The 20,813-nt window shown below is 47.2% G+C and overlaps 1 protein-coding gene across 1 annotated transcript in view; it reads right to left on the bottom strand.

Moving 5' to 3' along the window:
- The window catches only part of LOC123761793 (Nucleolar complex protein 1), a 253,815-nt gene that overhangs the window by 126,673 nt on the left and 106,329 nt on the right, over positions 1-20,813 (bottom strand). The window contains exons 9-10 of the mRNA XM_069330489.1: positions 17,466-17,668; positions 10,628-10,775 (exon numbers count right to left, since the gene is read on the bottom strand). Of these exons, the coding sequence (XP_069186590.1) occupies positions 10,628-10,775; positions 17,466-17,668 (351 nt within the window). The remainder of the gene's footprint in view (positions 1-10,627; positions 10,776-17,465; positions 17,669-20,813) is intronic.

Raw genomic sequence — 20,813 nt, 5'->3', positions numbered from 1 at the left:
GATCCTCATTTTTGCCGTATCTAAGTACCTGGAATTTATCACCATTAAACATCATGTTATTTTCTGCTGCCCAATCGAAAACTTTGTTAATATCTGTTTGTAGTTTATCAATGTCTTCAGCAGAGGTAATTTTCACGCTGATTTTTGTATCATCTGCAAAGGATGACACGAAGCTGTGACTTGTGATTTTGTCTATATCTGATATGAGAATAAGGAACAGCAGTGGTGCAAGGACTGTACCTTGAGGTACAGAGCTTTTAACTGCGCTCGGACTCTATTTTACTTGATTGACTGTTAGTCTTTGTGCTCTGTTCGACAGGAAATTGAGTATCCAGCGTCCTACTTTACCAGTTATACCCATTGACCTCATTTTGTGTACAATCACTCCATGGTCACATTTGTCGAATGCTTTGCAAAATCTGTGTATACGACATCTGCATTATGTTTTTCCTTTAATGCCTCAGTGATTTTGTCATAGTGGTCAAGTAGCTGTGAGAGGCATGATCTACCTGCTCTAAATCCACGTTGGCCTGGATTGTGGAGGTCATTGGTTTCCATGAAACTAGTGACCTGACTCCTGATAACTCTCTCGAATACTTTTATTATGTGGGACGTTAGTGCAACTGGTCTATAATTCTTCGCCAATGCTTTGCTAGCACCCTTGTGTAGAGGGGCAATGTCTGCTGCTTTAAGCGCATCTGGTATCTCCCGTGTCCACGCTCTTCCTCCACACTGTACCGAGTGCCTGTGCTACTGACACTTTGCATTTATTTATAAATATTGAATTCCATGGGAATATTGTCAATTTCTCTTTCAAAATCTGCCATGCTCGTGTTGATATCAGTTATATTTACAGATGTTTGAATATCATTCATAAAGAAATTGTCCGAATCTTCCACTTTCATGCTGAGTATCAGAGTGCTAAACATGTCCTCATACTGTTTTTTTTAGTATTTCACTAATTTCTTTGTCATCCTCAGTGTATGAACCTTCACTAATACGAATAAGTCCAATACTGGCAGTGGTTTTCACTTTTGATTTAGCATACTGTATATGAGGAAATATTTTGGTTTTTCTTTATTTCTTGAATTGCTTTCTGTTCTAGTTGCCTTTCTTCAGTCTGATAAGAATGTTTCAGTCTCTGTTCGATTTCTTCAATCTCCCTGTTTAAATTATTTCTTTTTTTGTATGGAGAGTTGTGTCTGCTTAAACATTACCGTTAATTTCTTCCTCCTTTTGTAATGTCGTCTGCGCTCTCTTTCTACATTGGACCTCTTTCTGGCTTTCCTCACAGGAACATGTTTCAGACTTCATATGCTTCAGAAGTCAGTTTTTCTATTCCTTGTGTAGGATTTTGATTTCTTAGAACATTTTCTCATTGAATGCTTGTAAGTTCCCTGTTTATTTTCTCCCAGTCTACCCTCTTATTATTAAAATTGAATTTATTGAATAACCCTTCTCGCTTGTTTTCTCTTGGGCCTACTACCATTATTAATGTTAGTTTGCACTTCAATGAGCTTGTGGTCTGAGTATGTAGTGTCTGAGACAGTAATGTCCCTGATTAGCTCCTCATTGTTCGTGAATATCAGGTCCAGCGTGTTTTCGTTCCTAGTTGGTTCTGTAATCTGCTGACTGAGCGAGAACTTGTCACAGAATCTCAGTAGTTCTCTGACCTGTGGTTGGTTATTTCCAGGTTGATTTCCTGCTATAATGTTATTGTTTACTATTCTCCATTTTAAACTGGGTAGATTGAAGTCTCCAAAGAAGACTCCATGAGGAGGCCATTTATAAACTGTACTTTGTTGTTTGTTCTTGTATTTAGTCCTTGTATGTTGGCAAAGATGAATGAGGTTACTCTATTAGGGACAGTTGGACTGGAAGACTTTTTCGGCAAGCCCATTATGCTTGGACATATTGAGTTTGTTCTGACCAGTGCTGATTGTTATGGAGCAGTTGTCTGTCTTAGTTGTAGCTCCCTTTTGGTGAGTAATTGTATCTGTAATTCTGGTATGCAAGTGGGTCTGGCCTTCCAGTTCCATACATTCTCTATGCCCCTCCTTTTGAAATATCTTTCGGTTTGGTATAAAAAAATTATCGAGTTTCCTCCAAATTCATTATCCTGGTTGATACCTGGTTGATACCTGGTTGATGGGGTTCTGGGAGTTCTTCTACTCCCCAAGCCCGGCCCGAGGCCAGGCTCGACTTTTGAGAGTTTGGTCCACCAGGCTGTTGCTTGGAGCGGCCCGCAGGCCCACATACCCACCACAGCCCAGTTGGTCCGGCACTCCTTGGAGGAATAAATCTAGTTTCCTCTTGAAAATGTCCACGGTTGTTCCGGCAATATTTCTTGCCTGCTTCCCACTCTTTATGTAGTATTCTGTCTTTCACGTGAAAGTATGGGCAGCTGAGGTCATAGCATTTTCTGTCCTCGAGTGAGGTTTGGCACCAATGGCCCACCTCGACCAGTGGAACCCCGAGCCTTAGCACGGCCCTTCTGAGAAGGCAGAGAAAGGCCGCCCCGGAGAACCAACAAGTCCGACATAGGACGACAACTAGAAGAAGCCGCCTGCAAAAACAGAATTACCATGAGGCAAACAGTAATGGGCAAAACGGAGATGAAAACCTAAGAGCCAGGTTCCAAGCGAATTCCAAAGAGAGGATGAGCATAGTAGCCTGACAGCACGCGAGGCGAGAAGCAAAGAACAGAGACACTGCCTCCTTCAGGATAGGGGCAAAGAGCTTCAATAGTGCAGCCGATGCCCTAGCCGCCAAAGTCAGTACCCCAGACAAAGGCCCAGCATTCAACGCCTCCACATCCTCCTCAAGCCAGGCTGGAAAGGGATAGCTCGAGAAAGTAAAAGAACTGCAAGACTGAGGCCAAATGCCCACAAGAGTGCAAATCCTCTGTAACCTAGGATGCTGAAAGGGAAGGAACCTAAATGTGCAGCTGCACATGGCCAATATTCCAAGAAAGCACAGGTGCGAATAAGCACACATTAAGGCGCTCAAACTCGTCCACCAGGTAAACCTGCAGAACGGCAGAGGTTTCTCGCCACTCAAGCGTGCAGGACCGACAGAACCAATGCCTTGCCCCCAACGAAAAGAAGGGGCAGCTAACAAGACTCCGGAACCTCCAAACACACCCAATACGGGGAAGAACCGAACTCAGAAGAGGACAGATCCATAATAGAGGCGGAATCCGGGTCTCACAGGAGTTCAGCAGCAAGAGTCTCCAAATCTCCTGCAAGGAGATACAAGAAGCAGAAAACCTCCGGAAAGACGGGGGCCGAGGTATCCAAAGGGGCCCAGAACCGAATCCAGGGAGGAGCCGAACCCAGGGAGGAGCCGAACCCAAATCATACTCACGCAGGAAAGAAAGGGGTGGGGGGTTGGGGGTAAGAAAACCCCTCCCCCTGCAACAACAAACAAGCTTTCCACAAACAACAAGTTGGTGCAAAGAGGGCACCAACACCCAATTGGGGTCAAAGGGGGCCCAAGACCCCCCAGGTCGACTCCTCCACAGCCCTGGGATCCCCCCAAGTCAGGGCCCGGGACAGAGCAGTTCTCCATACCCTCTACCCATGAAGAAAAGGCAGAGTCCAGGAGAAAGGTTGACAAGAAGGGGGCCTGCTGGTAGGACCCAGAAGCCTCGGCAGGAGGAACCGTCTCGAATGCCTCCGATCCCCATCCGAACAGGGCAGCCCCCGAAGCTGCCCACGGGCAGCTTCATCGGCACCAATGGATCGTGAGACCAAGCATGGGCAAACAAAGCCAGCCCACCCCCCACCTCCAGCACCCTGTCAACGAAGAGACCAGCAAAAGGGCTGACACCCCTTATGAGAAGCCGGCCAACGAGCAGAGCGAGCATTTATACTATCCAGACAACGCAAACTCAGACACTGGCACCAAGGGCCCACCTCGACCAGAAGAACCCCGAACCCTGACACGACTCTTCCAAGAGGCCCGAGAACGGCCACCCAGGAAAACTAAAATTTGATAGAGGACGGCAACTAGACAAGGCCGCCTGTAGAAACTGAGTCACAGCACCGTCCTCATACCAACACAAGATCCCCGGAGAAACGAACCCAACGGGAACCCCAGAAGGATGTGGTGGATCAACCACGTCCAACGCACCCATTATGATGACATGACGAGGCGTAGGGGAAGAAGCCCACCCCGCCAGCCCAGAACCCCCCATAGGGGGAGAAGCCGTCCACCGCCGCCACCAGAGACCGGAAGACAACCAAAAGCGCCCACTACCTGCGGGACCATGCGAGTCAACAGACCAAGCTGCTCCCCCAGCGCCCCGTCAACAGAGAAGGGAACAGAACCCCCTCCGAAAGAAAAGGTACACATATACACATTATGTATATACACATACAAGGTATGTTACACACACGTGTGTACTCACCTAGTTGTACTCACCTAGTTGTGCTTGGGGGGATTGAGCTCTGGCTCTTTGCTCCCGCCTCTCAACCGTCAATCAACAGGTGTACAGGTTCCCGAGCCTATTGGGCTCTATTATATCTACACTTGAAACTGTGTATGGAGTCAGCCTCCACCACATTACTTCCCAATGCATTCCATTTGTCAACCACTCTGACACTAAAAAAGTTCTTTCTAATATCTCTGTGGCTCATTTGGGCACTCAGTTTCCACCTGTGTCCCCCTAGTGTGTGTGTACCCCTTGTGTTAAATAGCCTGTCTTTATCAACCCTGTTGATTCCCTTGGGAATCTTGAATGTGGTGATCATGTCCCCCCCCCCCCTAACTCTTCTGTCTTCAAACGAAGTGAGGTTTAATTCCCGTAGTCTCTCCTCGTAGCTCATACCTCTCAGCTCGGGTACTAGTCTGGTGGCAAACCTTTGAACCTTTTCCATTTTAGTCTTATGCTTGACTAGATATGGACTCCATGCTGGAGCCGCATACTCCAGGATTGGTCTGACATATGTGGTACATAATGTTCTGAAAGACTCCTTACACAAGTTTCTAAAGGCCGTTCTTATGTTAGCCAACCTGGCATATGCTGCTGATGTTATCCTCTTGATATGAGCTTCAGGGGACAGGTCTGGCGTGATATCAACCCCCAGGTCTCTCTCTCTCTCTAAGTATTTCATCTCCCAAATGATACCTTGTATCTGGTCTCCTGCTTCCTACCCCTATCTTCATTACATTACATTTGCTTGGGTTAAACTCTAACAACCATTTGTTTGACCATTCCTGCAGCTTGTCCAGGTCTTCTTGAAGCCTCAAGCTGTCCTCCTTTGTCTTAATCCTTCTCATAATTTTGGCGTCGTCAGCAAACGTTGAGAGGAATGAGTCTATACCCTCTGGGAGATCATTTACGTATATCAGAAACAGGATTAGGTCCGAGTACAGAGCCCTGTGGGACTCCACTGGTGACTTCACGCCATTCTGAGGCGTGAAGTGTATGTGTATGCACATACACATGTGTACACACACAGTGTACACATGTAAATGTGCACACACACATACACGTGAAAAGAAAATTACAAGCCGCCGACCAGTGGGCAGAGAGCACCATGCCGGCCAGGCAAAGAAGGCACACAACTGCATTAAAAGGCCCACCTCGACAACAAACCCCAAAGTCCTGGCACGACCACAACACGTGCCAAGACCCAAAAAGATCAGCCTGCAAGCCAGAACGACCCCGGAACCCCCTAAGGCAGAACCGGGTCACACACGAGGAAACAAAACCCCCTGAACCCACAAAGGAGCCTAAGAGGAAGAAACCTCTGGAACGAAACCTAAGAACCCAAAGGAACCCGGTATAACACTGTAAAAGTGTTTGATTTAGTTTATTTAGAATATATATAGTACATGAGTCACAGACAGGGATTTTGGGAAGGCGCCAGCTTGGTCGGCCTGAGTTTCACACCTCTGAGAGTTAATGACCCCAAGTGACCTGAGGTCAGATCATGCGAATTTTACCTTACTTCTACTAATCTTATAATTGGAGCCTGGTAGCCTTCAAACATGCCGACGTTTAAGGAGTGGCTTGGTAGAGAGCCGGAGGCTATCTACTTGTGGGCGGAGTTAGCTACTAGGTTTCCCCAATATATACTCGGAGAACTATCGATTCGAGAGCATTAGCATTAAAGTGACAGAAGAACGGCAGTCAGCAGAGCAGAGGAGACGGCCCTAGCAAGGAGGCTGTCGGCCGGCAGGGGGACAGTCTCTGTCAACTATAGACCCCCCCCTCTCTATCCAGTTATAGGCAGGCACTTGGTGAGTTGAACATTAAAGTGACTTGTCGTGTTTTACAAGTGTTGTGTGATGATCAGGGGCAGTCAGTTGTAGTGTTCTCAGATTCTTGGAGGATGACTCACGTTACATATATAGATCTTGAACATTGCTTAAATTATGATACTTAGTATATGAAAAATAATTGAATTTATTATTTAAATGGCCTTTAACTGTGTCCCCTATGTTTGGAGTTGATACATGGTAATAACATCTTTTGAGAATATTGTGATACAGACAAGTTCCATTCCTTGTCTTGTATGTAATGATCATGAATGGATGGTGGCAGCATTTTGTCTTCTACTATCTACTCTTCTACTTCTACCATCTACTATCTACTCTTCTTCCTCTCCCTCCACCCCTCTCTAAACTCTCACTTTCAACTAATGACCCTCCTCGCTCCTCCGACCTCTCTGCCTCTCACCCCAAACCCTCACTAATTACTTCACTATTCATTTCTTTCCTTTCGCTTTCTCTTATACGTTTGTGGCAATGATTCTGTATTCTAGAGTTCTCTCTAGAGTTTCGGGTATCTGATCCAGTTACGGCGCCTTGTAGTCTTAGCACCTAGGTAGTCAAATACCTAGGTTACAAGGTGTTGAACGAGAGGTTGCCCTAGGAACTCTGGAGGTGCTCTAGAATAGTTAGCTAACTGAGGACGGAATAACGGACTAGAGAGAGCTGTTTCCCCCGGCCTCGTTAGTTAACTGGGGCGTGGAATAATGGACAAGATAGAGTTATTTCCCCCAACCCCCGTTACAATCTAGGTGCTAAGACTACAAGGCGCCGTAACTGGATCAGATACCCGAAACTCTAGAGAGAACTCTAGAATACAGAATCATTGCCACAAACGTATAAGAGAAAGCGAAAGGAAAGAAATGAATAGTGAAGTAATTAGTGAGGGTTTGGGGTGAGAGGCAGAGAGGTCGGAGGAGCGAGGAGGGTCATTAGTTGAAAGTGAGAGTTTAGAGAGGGGTGGAGGGAGAGGAAGAAGAGTAGATAGTAGATGGTAGAAGTAGAAGAGTAGATAGTAGAAGACGAAATGCTGCCACCATCCATTCATGATCATTACATACAAGACAAGGAATGGAAACTTGTCTGTATCACAATATTCTCAAAAGATGTTATTACCATGTATCAACTCCAAACATAGGGGACACAGTTAAAGGCCATTTAAATAATAAATTCAATTATATTTCATATACTAAGTATCATAATTTAAGCAATGTTCAAGATCTATATATGTAAAGTGAGTCATCCTCCAAGGATCTGAGAACACTACAACTGACTGCCCCTGATCATCACACAACACTTGTAAAACACGACAAGTCACCTTAATGTTCAACTCACCAAGTGCCTGCCTATAACTGGATAGAGAGGGGGGGGTCTATAGTTGACAGAGACTGTCCCCCTGCCGGCCGACAGCCTCCCTGCTAGGGCCGTCTCCTCTGCTCTGCTGACTGCCGTTCTTCTGTCTCGTTAATGCTAATGCTCTCGAATCGATAGTTCTCCGAGTATATATTGGGGAAACCTAGTAGCTAACTCCGCCCACAAGTAGATAGCCTCTGGCTCTCTACCAAGCCACTCCTTAAACGTCGGCATGTTTGAAGGCTACCAGGCTCCAATTATAAGATTAGTAGAAGTAAGGTAAAATTCGCATGATCTGACCTCAGGTCACTTGGGGTCATTAACTCTCAGAGGTGTGAAACTCAGGCCGACCAAGCTGGCGCCTTCCCAAAATCCCTGTCTGTGACTCATGTACTATATATATTCTAAATAAACTAAACCAAACACTTTTACAGTGTTACACCGGAATCGAATCAGGGGGAGCCCAAACCACCACATTTGCCAGCGAAAATACACCACAGAAAGGCAAGGCACAGCCCCTAGACTAGTTTCCCCCCAGGGAAACGGCCAAAACAGACCGAAAACCGAGGAACAAGGTGTGGGAGCAAGTACAGACAGGGACACTGAGCCGAAACCCTAGGGCCCAAACCCAAAACAGATATTAAACGGAAAACCTGGTGTAAAAACCAGCACCCAAATGTTCCCAGAGGAGCAAAAGACGGGCAGAAAACACCAGAAAAGCAAAGAAACAACAACAGGAGAATAAAACCCCTGAAAAGAGGTGAAAAAACTCACCCCCAGACGAATGTAAACAAACCGCCGTGCCGCCCTGGTGGCCACGCCGGGGAAACCAGCAGAAAGAAAATGGCCACCAGAACCGGGGGCTGTGACCGACACAAAAGATACGAAAACACGCCAGCAAAAGTGGGAAGGAAGCAACCAGACTAGATGGGCGAAAAACTCAGCCCAGAAGCAGAAAACCCCAGGCAGGGGCAAACAACCCCAGAAGTGCTAGCAGGCATCCCCCACAGCCCCGGGAGCCCGCAAAAGAGGCCCCAGGGCAGAGCCGTCCTCCACACCCTCCGCCCTTAAAGAAAAGGAAGAGTCCATGGGAAAGGCAGCAAGAAAGGTTCTGAGTAGCTAAATCTAAAACAACAATGAAGGGGACCCTAAGCGCATGCAGCCCCAGTACTTGTGAATATACTCCTAGCTCGCACACCACCGAAGATTAGAAAGAATCATATAAAAAATTGTGGAGCTGGAGGTACACAACCGAAGTCCACCGACATCAGCCAAAATATGGCAGGCTTGGGTAGCCAGCGGAAGGTCTGGGGCTCCCGTCCCCCCTCCCCGGAAAGAGGGGAGTTGCTCAGACGGCGGCGCGTTGGTAACGAAATGACGTTATGCTCGTTTGCTTGTTTTTTCTTCATGGGGAGTTCTATCCATTTGTTCGGCTTTGATAGCAATTCTTAACCAGATTAGGGGGGGGGGGATTTTGGGGGGGATTTTGGGGCGTCTATCTTTCTGGGTGCCCGACCTGGTTGATGTAAGACATAAGAGTATTTCTAAATTATATGTAAAGTGTAGCTATAGGCCATTGCTTCTCGCGCTTTTCTATGGGACTAGATTCTGGCTCATTGGTCCCCATCAGGCCTAGAACTCCATGTACATTGACTGATGCCCTAAGCTAATACTCCATATCAGCCCAGATAGCTCCGGGGAGCCAAAGGGGCTCCCCAAAGAAAAGCTATAAGCACAGGCTTGGAACAAAAATCTCTGGACACTCCCGTTACGAGAACATGGGCACTTGCAAAATCAACAGGACACACTCACAGCATCCTGAAGCAAAAGCCAAGTGAGCTTTGCCACACTCCCTGGTGATTTGAGGCACCCCTAGGAAACGTAAGGGGTGCCCCAAATCAGAAATATGGGTTGCTCATCCAGAGACCCAACTCGGTCCCAGAGAGCTAGAGCACATAACACAAGAGTATGTGGCATTTTGAACCTGGTATGGAAGGTTAAATGACCAGGGGAGCTACTGAAAAAGGTAGGCCTAGAAAAATTGTAAAACTCGAGAAAAGCACAAACATACTCATGACATGGATATTAAACTTGCAACAACTTATTTTGTAGTGGTAAAGAACATGCAAAACAAAATTCACACTTGTTAATACACTTTAGCGCTCCCGGGTCGTAAATAAACGACGCGTATTTTTTCCTAAAAGTACAACCGCGTCGTAAATTTACGCGCGATTAAAGAATATTTGTATAAAATCCAATTCTTATTCGATCGACTTGGGGATAGTATGAAAATGTTTGCCATTAAATTTCCTTTTTCTTTAATAGGCACATGGCATATTTGGGAGAACGGCATTGTATTGTAACTTAGTGGAAAGACTATTGTATTGTTGACACGGCAAGTGTAATCGCGCACTTCACACACTCTTGGTGTGGGCCGCAATCATGATTCTACATTTATATGCATATGTCTGTGTAGGGAATTTAATTGCGATCACAGTGATACCAAATTTAATGCTGTAGGACAAGTGTGGAGTTGACAACCCTGAAAAGAATAGAAACATTTCGTCGCAGTTTGGAGCTCACGGCTAGTGATCGATGTAGTTCTTTAGCTTTTTGTGTGATTTAACTCATGCATTGGTGACATATACATATGTTCTTATATGTTCCTATAGATCATTCTATTGCGAACACATTGGTATAAAAATGAAATCTGTACATCGAAAATTAAGGTCAGGACAGCGAAAAGAGTAGGCACTTTTCAGTGTTGTCGCTCGGTCACCCGAAAACGTCGATTTCACTTCCAGGAAGTTCCAGTCCATATCGCCGTGCGCGTCAAAGTGTTAAACTCGTGCTATGTAACAGTCTGCTATATTAATGCTAAACTATATAGAGAGGGGGGAGGGGAACCATAAACATACCTCTCTGTGTACTTCATACTGGCATTTATAAACAAGTAAAAATACAAAATAAATGTATATACACAGATACACTGTACCTGTAACAGACGTTTTATAAAAGCTTGTATCCTCTGTAACGAGTCGTCAAATACCAAGGCCTTGAAAATCAGATTTAGAAAGGCACTATTTGCTGATGAAAATCCAAATGCTGGGTCTTGTAACTGTTTGTACAACACTTGAAAAAACCTGAAATGCAGAGAAAAAGCAAGTTTTATTGAAGAACTTAAAAAACCAGCGTTGAATGTAATGAAACGCTATTTTCTGGGTGAGCCCCGGAGGCTCCCTGGAGCTTATCGAGCTAATGTATGTTATATTAGACCGGGACATTAGCTAAGGAGTTCAGACCTACCAGGGACCAGCGCCAGAACCTGGCCCCTTCAGAGAGGTTTCAGGGAGCAATGGCCCTGGAAAACCCCTTTGTGGTTGGGGTTTTCCTTATCTGCCATCGACCGGGGTTAGGCACCCAGAACGGTAGGCATAACAAAACAAACCCCACATGGTAAAAAAAAAAAAAAAAAAAAAAAAAAATAAACCAAAAACCGAACAGAGAGGTAGAAACTCCCTACAATCACAAGGAAACAAGCAAACGAGCAAACATTACACTTTACTGCCACGCCGATCGTCCACGCAGCCCTCCTCGCCCTGAGAGGGGAAGGAGGAAGCCCCGGACCTACCGCGCCGGCTGCCAAGCTTCAGTTCGGAAGCTAAGCTTCAACCAACGCGAAAAAACCGCCGACCGGTGGGAGGGAGGGTTGCCAGGGAGCCTCTGGGGCTCATCCAGAAAATGGCGTTTCATTACATTAAACGCTGGTTTTCTGTGGGGAGCCCCTACGGCTCACTGGAGCTTCATACCCAAAGAGAAGGAAAAGAAAGGGCTAACCCTGGGAGGCGGCTGCCACAAACTCTGCAACGCAAAGCCGAGACAACAGGTCGCAACCTGCGACCCAAGGCAACAAGAACGCACAGAACAGGAGCAGACGCACAAAGAATGGGCGGCCAAGAACCTGTGTGACTTTCAAATCCCTGCGCCTGAAATGAGCCCTAGACGTCCCAACACAGCAGCAAAAGCTGCAAACGTCTGAACAGCACAGGCGCAAAGACAGACCGCAGGCTGGAAGAATGAAAAATCTGCGGACGACCTGGGAGACCCAAGTTCTGAAAACAGGGAACGAGGGGAACCGGATCAACCACAGCGCATCCCCAGACACGGTATGCCGGCAACGGCAAAAACACAACTGGACAACACAGGACGCACCCCCGGCCAAACCAATCAAGCATCAATACCCCAAGAACCCCTCCGGAAAGCAGCCGACTCTACCGTCGCCAGGACGGAGAAAGGCTGCACACGTACAAATCTACCACCAGTACCAAAGAGCAGAAACCTGAACCGAAGGGGCTACCACAAACTGAGGAGAAGATCAGAAGGCACCCTGATCAAGGACCAGGACGGCTCAGGCGACACATGAGCAGGCCGGAGGCGAAACAAAACATGAGAAAGCGTACAAAACGTCATACTGTCGCCAAGATGAAGCTCGCAGGTGGGACACCGTCAACAAAGCCACCAGAACACCATAGAGATGGTGACACCCGCGTCAAAATACCAGATGCGAAGAGCTGAGGAGAAGGCCGAACCAGTCACGTACAGGACCAATTCGACCTGCCGAAAGAGGCGGAGTCGCGGGAAAACTCCCCGGGTTCGGACACCTATCAAGCAGCGTCTGAAAATAAGGCTGGGCCGGCCACCAAGGAACCATAAGGACTGCTCTCGTGGGAGTGGGCTGCAACCGAGCCAGAACCCCAAGCAACAGCTGGACCCGGAGAAGAGGAACAGGTACCCCCACCTCAACCAATCCTGCCGAAAAGCATCCACCGTGAATGCCTCGCAGGTGGGAAAGGGCGCCACATAAAATGGGTGACGCCTAGACCACGCTGACTCGAAGATGTCCATGGCCAGGAGTCCATATGTCCGACAGAGCCAACAAAATGAGTCGGCGACGACTGGCCAATCCGCGAAGAGAGGAATGAATCGAGACAGCTGTCCACCAGGACGCAGGACACCCCAGACATGAACCTCACAGTTAGCCAAACCCCTGTGGTTCTGGCAAGAACCGCCAGAGACAGTCCAAACAGAGCTGAATGGCAGAGCACCGAGTGACCCAAACCCTCCGAAGCGCAAACCAGACAGCCACGAACTCCCAAACTGTGCTGTGAGCCCGACGGACGGACAGACTCCACCAACCTCGGCCGACCTGGTGAGCACTGGTCATAAAGCCCCAGCCGAGAGATGACCCATCCGTGAAAACATCGAGCAAAGGCTCGGGGAGGTGCCAAGGCACGGAACCCCGAAAACCCCAAAGAGGAAGCTGGTGACACAGCACCAACACAAGATCCCCAGAAGAACGAACCCAACGAATGCAAGAGGCGGAAGGGGAGTCTCCAAAGGAACCAAACAGACGCCAAAGCCAAACCCGACTCCGCGGGCAGACCAGCACGCCGAAGTTCAGACTCCCGCACAACCGCTCAAGCAACCGCTGAGCAACCCAGGACACCCTCATGTACAGCCGAAGGCGGGACCACAGCCGCAGTAACACTTCTGGAGGGAAAGAAAATGAGTGGCCCAATAGCCCTAAACAAGGCACAGGTCCGAACCCGGGATGGAAACAGATGGAAAAGCCTCCAGATCATCAGGAAACCAAACCCGGCGATCTGGAAGGAACCATACCCCTGGCGAGCAGACAAGCGGACTGACTGGAAGCCCACACCAGCCAGTCGTTGAGGTAGGCCAGACACCGAATCTCAGACGCAGACAGAGTACTAATATCCGGTAAAGATGCAAAAATTATACCAAGTGCCCATTACCAAATAGGGAAGGCAAGAAAAACAGCAAACCTGAAGCCCCATCACCAACTGTCAGTCCCAGAAAACTGGAGAGGAACATGCCAAGAAGTGACCTGGAGGACCAGGACCACCATCCAGGCACCTGGCCACAACAGAAGCCAGACAGGAGACAACAGTCCTCCGAGGAGGGCATAGGAGCCAGGGCGCAGACTGAAGAAGTCTCAGAAGAACTGCAGATGGGAAAAGCTCATGACTGCAAAGAGCAGACGGGAACCCCAGAAGGATGGGGCGGAACGACCACGTCCAACGCACCCACTAAGATGACAAGACGAAGCGCAGGGAAAAAAGCCCACCCCGCCAGTGCTGAACCCCCCCAAAGGGGAAGAAGCCGTCGACCGATGCCACCAGAGGCCGGAAGACAACCCAAAGCGCCCACCAACAGCGGGACCATGCGAGAGGCAACAGAGCAAGCTGCTCCCCCAGCGCCCCGGCAACACAGAAGGGAACAGAACCCCTTCCGAAAGAAAAAGTACACACACACACAAGATATGTGACACACGTGCGTATACACATGTGCACACACACACACAGCAGTGAACACCAATTCTTTAAAGAATTCTGATAAAGAAAGAGATCTAGGGGTGGTTCTAGATAGAAAACTATCACCTGAGGACCACATAAAGAATATTGTGCGAGGAGCCTATGCCACACTTTCTAACTTCAGAATTGCTTTTAAATACATGGATGGCGATATACTAAAGAAATTGTTCACGACTTTTGTTAGGCCAAAGCTAGAATATGCAGCAGTTGTGTGGTGCCCATATCTTAAGAAGCACATCAACAAACTGGAAAAGGTGCAAAAACATGCTACTAAGTGGCTCCCAGAACTGAAGGGCAGGAGCTACGAGGAGAGGTTACAAGCATTAAATATGCCAAAACTGGAAGACAGAAGAAAAAGAGGTGACATGATCACTACATACAAAATAGTAACAGGAAATGATAAAATCGATAGGGAAAATATCCCGAGACCTGGAACTTTAAGAACAAGAGGTCATAGATTTAAACTAGCTAAACACAGATATCGAAGAAATGTAAGAAAATTCATTTTCGCAAACAGTGTTTTAGATGGTTGGAACAAGTTAGGTGAGAAGGTGGTGGAGGCCAAGACCGTCAGTAGTTTCAAAGCGTTATATGACAAAGAGTGCGGGGAAGACGGGACACCACGAGCGTAGCTCTCATCCTGTAACTACACTTAGGTAATTACATTGTATACATGTATACACACACACACACACGTGAAAAGAAAATTACAAGCCGCTGACCAGTGGGCAGAGAGCACCACGCCGGCCAGGTGAAGAAGGCACAAAACTGCATCAAAAGGCCCACCTCGACAACAAAACCAAAAGTCCCAGCACGACCACAACACGTGCCAAGACCCAAAAAGATCAGTCTGCAAGCCAGGAAGACCCCGGAACCCCAGAAGGCAGAACCGGGTCACACGAGAAAACAAAGCCCCTTGAACCCACAAAGGGGGAGCCCATGGGGAAAAAACCTCCGGAACGAAACCAAAGAACCCAAAGGAACTCGGAATCGAACCAGAGGAAGCCCAAACCACCAAATTTGCTGGCGGAGATACACCACTGAAATGCAAAGCACAGCCTCAGACAGAAACCCCCAGGGAAACGGTCAAAACAGACCGAAAACCGAGGGACAAGGTGTGGGAGCAAGCATAAACAGACAGGGATACTGAGCCCAAACCCTAGGAACCAGACCCAAAACAGACAAAACGGAAAACCCGGTGTAAAATCAACACTCAAACATTCCCAGAGGAATAGAAGACGGGCAGAAAACACCAGAAAAGCAAAGAAACAACAACAGGAGAATAAAACCCCTGAAAGAGGTGAAAAAACTCGCCCAAGACGCTCGCTCGCACACCCAGGCACATGTAAACAAACCGCAACGCCGCCCTGGTGGCCACGCCGGGAAACCAGCAAAAGAAAATGGCCACCAGAACAAGGGGCTGTGACCGACACAAGAGATACTAAAACACGCCAGCAAAAGTGGGAAGCAAGCAGACTGGATGGAAAAAAAAAACTCCACCCAGAAGCAGAAAACCCAGGCAGGGGCAAACAGCCCCAGAACTGCTAGAAGGCATCCCTCCACAGGCTCGGGAACCCGCAACAGAGGCCCCGGGGCAGAGCCGTCCTCCAAGCCCTCCGCCCTTGAAGAAAAGTTAGAGTCCATCGGAAAGGCAGCATGAAAGGGCCGCTGTTAAGACCCAGAAGCCTTGGCAGGAGGAACAGGCTCAAAAACCTCCGTCCCCAACCCGAACAGGGCAGCCCACGAAATGACCCGAGTCTCGGCCCAACTAAATCCCGCTCCGACCCCGAAACCCGCAGAAGGTCCGGAGCCGGGAACAGGGAGGGAAAGGGGCGAACAGCACCTAACCAAAACAGGGGCGGCCCCGGGGCATCCGAGTGGGAAACCAACCTAGCGTGTTGCAGCAACCTAACCTAGCTTGCAACACGGATGCCACCTGTACTCTGAACACTAATAACATCAGGAGAGTACTGGAGAACAAGCAGAGAATATCTCTCGCAAGACTCTGGGTCAAGGTGTCAGTGACCCAACAGGCAACATGACGGAGGTAAAAGTGGAGACTGTCACCCAGAGACAAGGGCACAGCAACCAACGATCCAGTACAAGATGGGTTGGAACCCGGAAGACACATTCAATGGTCCACCGAGCCCTGACAGGGGTCTCCAGGGGCCCATAGGGTAACAACTACGGGAAGCCCGGGCAAGGTGTTGCTAACTAGTTAAAACCAAAAAATAACAAGGGGTAGAAGACAACACTGAAAACCCCTGTGACGTGTACAATCACGGGGGCCTAGCAGAGGGCCACCAAACACTACCAGTGGAACTATAGCCACACTAGACAGACCCTCATCATGGTAAATGAAAATAAAAGCAAAAAACAAAAGCCGCAAAAGTACACCGTCTCCAGAGGCAACAGGAACCGGGCCCTGCATAGGTGGCAGGTCGCGCAACACCTTGACGACCTAACCAGCACAATACCAGTCCCTACCCAAGGCCAAACAAGGGCCCAAAGCCCCAGGTGGCCCCAAGGGCAAGGCAAAAGCCGAGCAGCAAGAACCTCTATGGGAATGGTTCCCGAACGCCCCAGGGAAGATAACCCTGTCACTGCAGGGGCAGTACTCGCAGGGCGCTTAGGGAAGGAAGCCCCTAAGTGCATGCAGCCCTGGTACTGATGAGGAACACCTGGCCACCACACAACACAAAAACACAGCAGTGAGCGCCACGAAGACAAACACCACCTAGGAAACTGAGGCCAGAGAAGCATCTGTCCCGGTTGACATTAGCTTGAACTGAAGTGCTATGCAGCCAGCGCGGTAAGGTCTGGGCCCTCCCCTTCTCCTCTTGGGTAGGGAAGGGCTACGCGGACGATTGGCGCGGCAGTAAAGTGTGATGTTTGCTTGTTTCCTTGGGATTGTAGGGAGTTCTACCTCTCTGTTCGGTTTTTGTTGTTAGTTTCTTACCATGTGGGGTTTGTTTTGTTATGCCTACCTTTCTGGGTGCCTAACCCCGGTCAATGGCAGATAAGGAAAACCTCCAAATCACGGAGGTTTTCGAGGGCCATTACTCACTGAAACCTCTCTGAAGGGGCCAGGTTCTGGCGCTGGTCCCTGGTAGGTCTGAACTCCATAGCTAATGTCCCGGTGTAATATAACATACATTAGCCCGATAAGCTCCAGGGATCCGTAGGGGCTCCCCTCAGAAAACTCTGCAACTGATGGGACCTAGTAGTTTGGCACACAATCAGAGATAGTAGCTTCAGGAATCCACAAGGTGCACCCCTCAGAAATTGAAATTAACATTTAATGAATCGCATTACCCCATGCATCAGCACATGACGATAACTACTCCTTAAGGGTTAAAGAGCAATAAAATGAGATAGCTCAGCACAGTATTAAGAAATGACAGCCAAAGAAACAAAACATGAACTGGTTATTCTTACCTGTCCGAAATTAGTTGTTTACTACTCAACACTTGATAAATTAACTGAAGAGCTTGAGTAGCTATAGCAAAATTGACAAGATGACACAACTTATACAAGGTGTCGAGCTGCTCCTCCAATGCATTGCCTTCCAGTTGTGAATAGGGGAAGGCACGGTTGATTCCACGCAGTAATGCACTCATAAGCCGCGTGTTCACCTCTCCCTAAAAAAAAGTTAATATAAATTGCCATCCACACTTCTGTGTAAATAAGCATTCCATTCACCTGGGCTCAAGGAGACTCAAACTGTTATTATTAAGACTACTCAACAGCCCGGTCGATAGAGCTTCAGACTTGCACACACGTGTGGTCCACAGTTCTAGGGGCTCCTAGAGTCCAGGTGAATGGATTGAATATAATTTAATCTAACTGTTCTCCACTCAAATTCAATAAAATAACAAATCAATTAGATGGATATTGATTGTAGCCAAGCAGGACATGCTTGTATACCATTGCAAGCGACAGAAGGCCTTTTAAGTTTATAGAGATTCCTTTAGCCAAAAGGAATGCTGTGTTCTGACACATTATCATTGCTGACTAGACCCAACAGTGCTGAACCTGATTGACTGACTCAAATATTATTCGTTATGCCACACCATTCACCAAACAGTGCCGCAGGAAAGAGATGTGTCAATACACCACCAAAACAATTGCAAGCTCCCTCCCCACAACATATGACAGCTATAGATAAGGGACGCCCCAACCCCTAACTAGCAGTGTTGTTTAGAAAAAAGACCCTTAGACAAGAGATATCACTGAACAGTTCGACTGATAAAAATTAAGTATGCCATGAAATGAGTAAAGTGACAGACCAAAATCTTCCTAAAGTGCCACAGACTCTGCATTGCATTGACATGGAGGAGGATAAGCACTGATCAGTGAAGTGGTACAAGTCCTTCAGCTACACCAAGCCAGAAAAGTTCAGACAAAAAGCATTCGAGGTGCTGATAGGCAAGGACTCCACAACACCAGCATGCATGCATAGCTAAAGAAAGGCCTACCACAAAAGATAGTGGAAATCTACCACTGTGTCCCAGATCATTCCCCAACAAAATTATGAACTGGGACATTTGCCAGTTAAAGAGGAAGCTAAAACTTATCAACAGGAAAAGCACTAAATCACAAGCTAGCAGATAAGTGGGACACCTGGGGACCAGAGCCACTAGTCTCAGTGTTCTTTCATCTTGAGCCATCTCATATCCCTCCAGAGTCTTCTAGGCCACTGTCAGGTGAGGAAGCTTCATGGTCTTTAAGTTGCATTTTTGTTCCTTTGGTCATAGTCATTTTCTTTGTCATCAGCCCTGTCCTTCATTTTTGATAAGGATAGACATCTGCATTCCGGAGGGGTATTTTGATTATTAAGTTTGTTTGGCTGTGAGTACATAATAACCTATGTCCTGACACCACACAATGGTCTTATTTGAGTAATTACCTATGTGTTAGTTACAGGATGAGAGCTACGCTCGTAGTGTCCCGTCTCCCCAGCACTCTTTGTCAAATAACGCTTTGAAATTACTGACGATTTTGGCCTAGACCACCTTCTCACCTAACTAGTTTCAACCGTCTGTTTACAAAAGTGAATTTTCTTATATTTCTCCGGCAGTTTTGTTTTGTTAGTTTAAATCTATGACCTTTTGTTCTTGAAGTTCCGGGTGTCAGGAATTCTTCCCTATCAATTTTATTGATTCCTGTTACTATTTTGTACATAGTGATCATATCGCCTCTTTTTCTTCTATCTTCTACTTTTTGCATATTTAATGCCTCTAACCTCTCCTCGTAGCTCTTGTCCTTCAGTTCTGGGAGCCACTTAGTGGCATGTCGTTGCACCTTTTCCAGTTATTTGATGTGCTTCTTAAGATATGGGCACCATACCACTGCTGCATATTCCAGCTTCGGTCTAACAAAAGTCGAGAACAATTTCTTTAGTATTTCTACATCCATGTATTTAAAGCAATTCTGAAGTTAGGAAGTGTAGCATAGCATGTGATATACACGGACTTCGCAAAGGCTTTCGATAAATGTGACCATGGCGTGATAGCGCACAAAATAAAGTCAATGGGAATAACCGATAAAGTAGGACGCTGGATACTCAGTTTTCTGTCAAACAGGACTCAGCGAGTAATAGTCAACCATATAAAATCTAGTCCGAGTGCAGTTAAAAGCTCTGTACCTCAGGGTACAGTCCTTGCACCTCTGCTTTTCCTTATTCTCATATCAGATATGTATAGACAAAAATACACGTCACAGCTTCGTATCATCCTTTGTAGATGACACAAAAATCAATATGAAAATTACCTCGGCTGAAGACACTGAAAAACTTCAGGCTGATATTAATAAAGTTTTCGACTGGGCATCAGAAAATAACATGATGTTTAACAGTGATAAATTCCAGGTACTCAGGTATGGTGAGAATAAGGACCTTAAACATAATACAGGGTACAAAACACAATCAAATGTGCCCATAGTCGGAAAACAGCATGTAAAGGATTTGGGAATAATGATATCTGACGACCTAACGTTTAGGGAGCATAACCAAGCAAATATTGCGACAGCCAGAAAAATGATAGGATGGATTACGAGAACTTTCAAATCCAGGGATCTCATCACAATGGTTGTACTCTTCAAGTCACTTGTGTTGTCCCGTCTTGAGTACTGCTCAGTACTCACTTCCCCCTTCAGAACAGGAGAGATTGCTGAAATAGAGGGAATACAGAGAACATATACGGCACGCATAGATGCAATAAAGCACCTAAATTATTGGGATCGTCTCAAAGCCCTCCAAATGTACTCACTAGAAAGAAGACGAGAGAGATATCAAATAATATACACCTGGAAGATACTGGAGGGCCAAGTACCAAATCTACACAGTAAAATAACAAGGTACTGGAGTGAACAATATGGAAGAAAATGCAGAATAGAACCTGTGAAGAGCAGAGGTACCATAGGCACAATCAGAGAACACTGTATAAACATCAGAGGTCCACGGTTGTTCAACATCCTCCCAGCGAGCATAAGAAATATTGCCGGAACAACCATGGACATCTTCAAGAGGAAACTAGATTTATTCCTCCAAGGAGTGCCGGACCAATCGGGCTGTAGTGGATATGTGGGCCTGCGGGCCGCTCCAAGCAACAGCCTGGTGGACCATATTCTCACAAGTCAAGCCTGGCCTCGGGCCAGGCTTAGGGTGTAGAAAAACTCCCAGAACCCAATCAACCAGGTATAGGCTCCTCGCACAATGTTCTTAATGTGGTCCTCAGGTGACAGTTTTCTATCTAGAACCACCCCTAGATCCCTTTCTGTCAGAAT

Source organism: Procambarus clarkii, chromosome 24 (assembly GCF_040958095.1).
Source record: "Procambarus clarkii isolate CNS0578487 chromosome 24, FALCON_Pclarkii_2.0, whole genome shotgun sequence".
Classification (NCBI taxonomy): domain Eukaryota; kingdom Metazoa; phylum Arthropoda; class Malacostraca; order Decapoda; family Cambaridae; genus Procambarus; species Procambarus clarkii.
Note: the sequence above shows the minus strand (reverse complement) of the source record. Positions and strands in the feature narration are given on the sequence as shown.